We start from the raw sequence: 8,591 nt of genomic DNA, 5'->3' as shown, positions 1-8,591 counted from the left end.
TATCCCCATTCATGCTTTAAAGTAAATGTAGATGCTATCCTAATTTTTGTTGCTGGAGGCCAGCTTCACCTTTTTTTCCCCTGTTAGTCCTTTCCAATCTTAAAGACAATAAAAGGTGACGAAAAAGTCTTTGTGGTGAATCCCAAGACTAGGATATCCCCAAGGCATTGTGGTTAGTGCAAAACCAAGAAAAGCATTTAATTCTGTAGACAGAATCCAGCCCTTTCAGTAAGTGAATACATGCCTATTAAAAACTCATCTTTTTAAAAAACTCCAACAGTTCCAGGTAGATATTTTGTTAGATTTCGGCACATAAATTCTCTCGAGTCCCTCTGCGTGCAGCAGGGTTTGTCTCTGGGCCCCACGACCACACAGGCGCTGAGGAAACGTGAATAGTGTGGACAGGACAGTTAAAATAGGAAAAAAAGTTGTGGTTTTTTTCCTAACAACCCTTTTTTTGAATCGAAACAGTCGCCAAAAGTCAAAACGGGAAGTTTTGCGCCCCTCGACTCCCTCTTTTTTTCTGTTTCCTTCCAGACGCCCCTCACGCCCTCCGGGAAGCAGAAGGAGGTGAAGCCATCAGGGACTCGTCACACCGTGTTTCCTCAGGACACCACCCAGCAGCAGGGCCGGCCGGCGGGCCCGCGGCGGCACCGAGCCGGCCGCCAGCTGCGTGCTCGGAGCCCTTTCCCTCCCCTCAGCCTACAACGGGGGACACGCGGAGGAGGAGGGTCGGTTTCACCCCGAGGGGCTGCCGCGCCGCCCGCCCGCCGCGCTGACAGGAGCCGCGCGGCGCACAGGTGAGAGCCGCTGGCGAGGCGGGAGGAGGGAGGAGGGAGGGGTGTGCGCCCCCACAGCCGAGCCCTGGGCGGGCCGGGGGACCTGAGTGGATGGAGCCTGCGTCAGTCAGGGGCAGGGCGAGGCCGGCGGCCGAGGAGAGTGGCCCCCGCCCGGCTGTGCGTCTCCAGTTGTGGAGGAGCGGCGGCACCATGCGGGCGGCCGCTGAGGTAGGAGGGGAGAGGCACCTGCTCTCTGCGAGGGGAGGCGGGCTGAGGCGGCAGGGCTCCCGCCGCGGGCTTGTCGCTGCTACGGTGCTGCTGCCTGCGCAGCGGCAAGCCCGCCCGTCCCCTCGGCTGTTCGGTTCATCTGCTTCTTTCTAGGACGTGGTGGGCATCCTCTGCCTGCTGTCGGCGGCGGCCGCGCTGGATTTCAAGTACCACCACACCGAGGAGCTGGAGGCGTACCTGAAGAGGGTTCACGCCGCCTACCCCTCCCTCACGCACCTGCACAGCATCGGGCGCTCGGTGGAAGGTAGGGGGCAAGGGGCAGTGTCGGGGAGAAAGCTTGCTGTTTTATTTCTGTTTTATTTAAACTGGGGCAGACATGAGTAGAAGTGGCTGCGGTGGCCTTTTGTGGGCGCTTGCTGACGGCAGGACTGTTCTAATCCCAAGTGCTGGGTGCCTTTCTGCTTACATCTCTGTGAAGTTTCCTCTTTCTCCCGCTTAAGCGTGAATAACGAACTCGGATGACACATAGAACGCTTCAGCTAGGGTGGAAGTGCCCCAACACCTTTTTGTTTGAGAATTGGAAATCTCCCGAGTGGCAGTTTCAGAAACAGGGCACTCTTTTTAAAGAGCTTAGAATGTTGTGGTACCCCGTTTGCCAAGTGCCCGTTCTAGGTGGGGCTGTAATAAGTGTGTGTTTTCAAACATGTGGCTATGTTAAAAATAACTTCTCTTTTGGCTCTGCCTATTATTCCAGTGAATCAGGACTGACTAGAAAAAGGATTTCAAATTCCATACTGATATAAGATCTTATGCCTTAAATGAAGAATGGGATTTCAGTCTCAAACCCCACAGGCAAATATACTGAAATCAATAATTGCCTTTATGGCCTTACATAGATATTTGAATTTATTTCTCTATGATACTTTCTTACAAGAAATATATAGGGGGAAGGAAAAAAAAACCTTGAAGTTTAAAGATACTACAAAGTTTAGTGTTTGCTAGCATATAAATAGTATGTATCTGTCTAGCTTTAAGCAAAAAAAAAGTAGATTTCAATTCAGGAAAGTAAATTGGTTTGATAAGAGGTATAAAACTAGGTAGAGACGTTAATTCTTTAGAAACATCATCTGTTCTTCTAATCCCATTTCATACCACTGGAAGGAGACAGTGTAGCATTTATTATCAAAATTATGCATGTGTTTAAAAAAAAACCTTCATCCTTCTGGGTGGATAATCGTGAAGAATGCTAGTAGCTTCTTTTCCAGCCTCCTTTCTTGTGTTACTATGTACGTTTTCATATTTTTCTTAAATAAACTTGTATTTGTCTGGGACATAACTTTTAGTTGAAAAGAGGATTCTGTTTCAGTGAGGTATCAAACAGCTGCTGTTGCTATGGATATGTGGTCTTGTCTCTGTGTGTGTCTGCACTCATGTGTTAGAAAGTGTCACTGTGGGAATACTCCAAGCAGACAAGGAAGCTGTGTTCTTCCTGGTTTCACCAAGGCAGGATCGTATTGGATTCTGTTATTCATTCACACAGAGAAGGCTAGTCCCTTTAAGTGCAAACTACCAGTTATCCACATCCTCATGTTCCTACCTTGAGGGGCCTTAGCTAATGTTTTAATGATAGGACTAGATTCTGACTTTTCTGGCAGGAACTTTGCTGGCTTATCTCCGTGTAGGTAGGAGAAAACCCTTTCATCCAACCTGAGATTGAAATTTTGGCTTTTACATATCTAGACATCTGAAAGTTGATAACATTAAGTGTTCAAATTGTCTGAGTTCCATCAGCATGAAAACTGGAAATGCATCATCTCTTGATTGTAACTTGGCAATGTACTGAAACTTCATTCAGATTTTGGTATGTTACCTTCTGCTTAGCCAAACTATGTGAGAAAAGAGAATTGTGTAGGCTCTGCCTTGTCCTGCCAGCTACATGTCACGATTTGTGAAAAGGGATTATTTATGCTTTTTGCATGTCCTATGTGCCTGCAGTATTCCTCTGAACAGGGTAGTGGGCAGTGGAAACTTTCTCAGTGCCATATAAAGCAGAGTGGCAGTGAAAATTGTTCAGTGCTTCTTTTCTTTTTCCTAAATGTCAAAAGATTTCTACCTCTGTTAAGAAACATGCCTTTAGAGTGCCCTGAAATATAGTAGGGAATGGTACTAAATCAGGCTCTTGGTTTTGTTGCTCATACTAAAAGTTTTTGAAAAAAGAGGTTACATAATTTTGGTGGAAATGAAGATTCAAGTTTGGTAAATGGGCTGAAGTTCTATTCCTTTTTTTCTATGTTAAGCTGACACAAACCAGAATATATGTATGCACATGCGCTTACTTGTATGGGTTTGCTAGTGTTGTCCCACTACCAGTTAGCTAAACCATGATAGCAAAATGTACCAATTGATGAGAAACAATTTAAATATCTTTTTACAAGGATACGTAGTGACAGGACAAGGGGGAATGGCTTTAAACTGACAGATGAGAGATTTAGATTAGATATTGGGAAAAAGCTCTTCACTGTGAGGGTGGCGAGACACTGGAGCAGGTTTCCCAGAGCAGCTGTGGCTGCTCCATCCCTGGCAGTGTTCAAGGCCAGGTTGGATGGGGCTTGGAGCAACCTGATCTAGTGGAAGGTGTTCCTGTCCGTAGCAGGGGTGTTGGAGCTTGGATGAGCTTTAAGCTCCCTTCCAACCCAAACCAGTCTATGATTCTGTGATAAAACTGAGATCAATGTGATGTAGTAAGTTTTCTATTAAGTTGTTGACATTCCTAATGGGAAAATTCTTGATGAATCCTATGAATCAAAGTGGTAGCTATAAAGCCCCAGACATAATTTTACTGTTACCATGAATGGCTATTGTTCCCATGTTATTCTTGTATCTAATCTAGGTTTTACTCTAATTTTATCAAATAATCTAGTATTATATATTACTATCAAGACTTGGATTATGAAGAATGTGAAGTAAAGCCTTGACTTTTGGTTGGCATATGTAGACCCAGGGCTCTGTAAGAGTATAGAATCTAGTCTCAGAAGCCCAAATGTGGAGGATGATAGGGACCTATGTATTACCACTTGAGAAAGTGATTGCATGTAGTTCTTGAAGAGTGTTTAGATATTTCTGTTAATGTCAGAAGCCTCACATGCTCCAGGCAGATCATAAAGTAATGTAGGTCTGGAGACCATCTAGTTTGAGTTTCTGTTCAAAGCAGAGCTAACTTGAAAGTTAGATTATGATGCTCAGGGCCCTTTCCACCAAATTTTGAATATCTGCAAGAGTGGAGATTCTACAGGGTCTCTGGATACCTGATCCAGTACTTAACTACTTTGTGGTGCAAATATGTTTTCTTGCATTCGATTAGTTTCTGTTGCTGTAAGTTGTTACCTGCCCCTTTGCTGCTCCCTCCTAAGGAAGGTCTGGCTCTGTCTTCTCTATAATGTCCCTTTAAGTAGTGGAAGGTTGTACTGTATCATCCTCCAGACTAAACAAAGTGACCTGTTCCAGCTTCTCATCAGATGCAGTTTGATCATTCTGGTGGCCCTCTGCAGGACATCCTCCAGTGTGGTGGTGTCTTTCTTGCCCCAGGGAACCCATAGCTGGACATGGTACTCCAGATGTAGCTTACTAATGCTAAGTGGAGGGGAATAATAATTTCCCTCAGGATGTTGGCTTTTCTTCTTGCCAATGAAACCCAGCATACAGGTTCCTTCTGCTGTGAGAGCACACTACTGACTCACATTCATCTTGTCCACCTCAACATTACTCCCACACCCTGCAACCCTGAGGTTGCAAAACTGCAGCCTAGCCAGTGTGCAGCCTGAACGAGCATGGGGTTATCTTTTTGGGTTCTTCCATTCCAGGTGTAGGACTTTGCATTTGCCTTTGTCAAACTCCATGAGTTTTCTGTTGAGAGGTTCCTTCAGCTTGTCAAGGCTGCTCTGAATGGCAGTCCTGGCCCTGATGAAGATGTTAAACAGTATCAGCTTCAGTATTGCCCCTTGATGAATGTTGCTAATAATGTGCTGTCACTTGAACCACCAATTGCTCAGTCCAGCCAGCTTCTGACCTTACTGTAGACTACTTCTCTAATCCATATATTCCCAGCTTGTGTATAAGGGTATGGTGAGGGTGACAGAGAAATGGAACAAGCTGCTTAGAGAGGTTGTGGAGTGTCCATCCATGGAGATATTCAAAAGCTGTCTGGATGCAGTCCTGGGCAACCTGCTGTAGATGGCCCTGCTTGGGCAGGGTGGAGGGAGCAGATGACCCCAGAGGTCCCTTCCCACTGATCCAGATTCTGTTGAAAGCCTTGCTAAAGTCAAGACTAAAGAAATAGAGTACTTTCTTCTCTCCCACTAAACCAGTCCTTTCTGCATAAAAGGTAAGTAGTCAAGTATGATTTGTCACGGATAAATTTGAGGCAAGACTTAAAAGCATGCTTGATATATGTAGACTATAAAAGTAATGTACACAACAGAGACACTACCAAGAACCTCAATGAAAAACAAAACCAAAGATGTCCAATCTGTCTTGTAGTGGTTTACATTACCATATGCAAATTCACCAGCCTTCTGCTAGATTACTGGGAAGAGTATGTTCTAGACTGGTAATGGCCTGTTCAGTCTCCAGGTTTGTGCATTTGGAAGGCATGACGTTTAGTTATGTATGTCATCTGCTAAGTTATTATCCTTACATAAGGGGAGAAGGTAGCTTAAAAAGACAAAACGTGGCTGACAAAACTGAGTGTTATCTGTTTGGCTTTGTTTAGTAGGTAACCTCAAATACCTCAGGATTTTTGTATGGTGACTTGTATGTTTGTAAGAAACCAGATATGGTCTTATGAGCAGGTAGGCAGAGATGTGTGGTGGCCCAGAAAATACCTTAATTCTTTTATATTGTTTTAGATGGGTTGTTGAATAAGCTCGTAAAAGATCTTTGTCATGAGCTCTGTTTTCTAATGTGCACAATATCCAACCTCAGTACAGTAAGTGCACTTTATAATAATAGAGGAGGCTGCAGAGCTGTGTCAGTCAGGAGAATGGACCTGGTGTAATCATATTGACCTGTCCTGCCTAATGGCACCCTGGTGAAAACCAGACCGTTTTGGTCTGGCCATTGCCAGTGTTGCTTCAGTAAGCAAATCTTAGTGTGCATTATCAAAAAGGAAATATTTGATGTGTATGTATGATCTGTGGCTTTTAATCGTTCAAGGTACGGTGCTTTTATTCCTCTTTGAAAGGAATATGAGCATGGTGGGAAGCAGACTTAAAGATCTAATGAATCGACATTTAGGCGAGCAACTCTGAAAGAGCTATGTGGCTTTTGTAGTAGATACACACTCTTCTAAAAACTCTTTTCAGGTATGCTCTGGGTTCAGATAAAGTGATTATAGCTTGGTTTAGATCTGTATTTCTGGGGGCCAGTCTGTGTTTTTAGAATTCCAGTCAAATTGAAACAGTTGTAAACAACATCCTTAAGCCAGCTCCTGCTCACTGAGCAGAAAGTTGTGTATGGTTGAAGTACCTGTCCTTTACCTAGTGAAGAGCTTCAAAGTTGACTTCATATATTAACATCTCTGTGGCAGATTCTATCACTGGAGAGACAAAACCAAAACAAGCTGACCAGATCTTAATGTGGTTTCATTAGAAATTTTCAGAAATAGAATCATAGAATCAACCAGCTTGGAAAAGACCTTTAAGATCATCAAGTTCAACTGTTCCCCAGCACTGCCAAGACCAGCACTAAACTATGTCACTGAGGGACTCATCTGCACGGTTTTTGAACACTTCCAGGGATGGTGATTCCACCACTTCCCTGGGCAACCTGTTCCTATGCCTGAGCACCCTCTCGGTGAAGAAGTTTTTCCTAATATCCAATCTAAACCTCTCCTGGTGCACCTTGAAGCCATTTCTCCTTCTCCTAGCTTTTTGCAAGAGACCTGTCCTGAAAGCTTTTAGGTGAGAGCTCTGTGGTTTAATAATCCTATCTGCTGTTTGCTATTCAGTTGCTCTCTCTGTTGCCCTTGACCATTCCATCCCTTAATCTTAAGCACCTTGCTAACTTTCACTAGTCCACCAAACACCACACCTCCACTCCCCCCCATCTTATAATTATTCTGCTGTCCCTGCTCTTATAAACAGGCTGAATTATGCAGGGGGTGTGTGTGTTTAGTTTGGGTTTTAAAGTTCATGCACAGATTTCCACGTCTGGGTGCATAGAGGATATGATATACTATGTGGAAGGCGTACTTGGCAGGGCTCCCAGCAGGCCAGGTTTCTCAATGTGTTAGAGCTCATTATGTCCCCTTCCTATCTGCATTCATGGGTTTCCCTCCTTGGAAAACAGAAGGGAATGGTGCATGCCCAGGTTTCCATCTGATAAGCAGCTGTGACTTCAGTAAATGGAGGGTGCACTAGGGACTAGGATTCGGGTAGCTCAGTAGGAAGCGTGTGTCTGCCTGTTAATAGAGAACTTAGGCAGTTAACCTGTCTCTGACATCATCCTGCACAAACATCAGTGGAACACGTGCCCAGTGTATGCCAGGGATTAAGTTATTTCCTGACTTTTCTGGTACAGTGATTGATAAAAGCGATTGATACTTCTAGGTGTTTACAGGCAGCTGTTGAACAGGGGAGTGCTACCTTCAGGGTCACTGCACTTCAGTGAAAATATTTAATAATAAATACTGTACTTTTCTATTTTGGATATTGATAGTCTGTAAATGTAGCTGGAAAATTGTGTTTCCCTGGAACTTATTTTCAGAAACTGATTTTCAGACACTTCATGTGATATACAGCATGGAAGGAGCCTGGGTTACTAGCGTCAATAGTCAAATGCACTGTAAATTTTATTGACTTTACATTAGAAATGCTTATATTCTGGATGTTTTTACTTTGTTTAGAGTACTAGAAAACAAGTTTTACTTCTGGAGGAAAGAAAACTAAAATACATATCCATAAAATGTTTGTACTCTATTGGAATTTTTCTTATTGGGTTAGTTTCAGGGGTCCTGGCACTCTACAAAAATAGAATGAGAAGGTTATACATAGCCCGGTGTACTCTGATGTAAGTTTCTCAGTGTTAGTCATTATTAAATGTTTGTACAAACTAAATATGAGTACCAGTGTATTTAGAAAGAAGGTTATAAAGAACTCTTTTTATCCTGAAAATAAACAAATTGTCTGGAGGGAAATCCACAGGGAATGTGATGTCTTTAAAGAAAATATTGCAATTATTTTTTTCTTGGTTACATGATGTGAGGTATATTTGTGCAGAAGAATATTATCTTCTGCTTGTTCCACTTGCATGACTGCTGCAGATGGCTTTCCTCCTGTATCTAATCCTTGATAATGTCTCCCCTTCCTTCCTCCTCATCTCCGTCCCATGAATTTCCTTAGTAGTGTGGATCACAGGCTCATCATGCAGGCATGGCGTACGTAGATAATATAAGCATTGAGATTTTTCAATGTTCATTTTTAGAAACAAGAATGAATGAGAGATTTCCCACTCTGAGGGCCTCATGTAAATCATACTAAAGTCACTTGGCTCAAGTCCAGAGTTTCATTTTAAAATGGGCATTCTAAA

The 8,591-nt window shown here is 43.4% G+C and overlaps 1 protein-coding gene across 1 annotated transcript in view; it reads left to right on the top strand.

The window, feature by feature from the left end:
- The first annotated feature begins 900 nt into the window (after positions 1-900).
- CPM (carboxypeptidase M) overlaps positions 901-8,591 on the top strand; it is a 32,926-nt gene continuing 25,235 nt past the window's right edge. The window contains exons 1-2 of the mRNA XM_030479657.1: positions 901-1,007; positions 1,161-1,311. Of these exons, the coding sequence (XP_030335517.1) occupies positions 990-1,007; positions 1,161-1,311 (169 nt within the window). The 5' untranslated portion in view covers positions 901-989. The remainder of the gene's footprint in view (positions 1,008-1,160; positions 1,312-8,591) is intronic.

This window comes from Strigops habroptila, chromosome 3 (assembly GCF_004027225.2).
Source record: "Strigops habroptila isolate Jane chromosome 3, bStrHab1.2.pri, whole genome shotgun sequence".
Taxonomy (NCBI): Eukaryota; Metazoa; Chordata; class Aves; order Psittaciformes; family Psittacidae; genus Strigops; species Strigops habroptila.
This window is presented reverse-complemented; position numbering and strand designations above follow the sequence as displayed.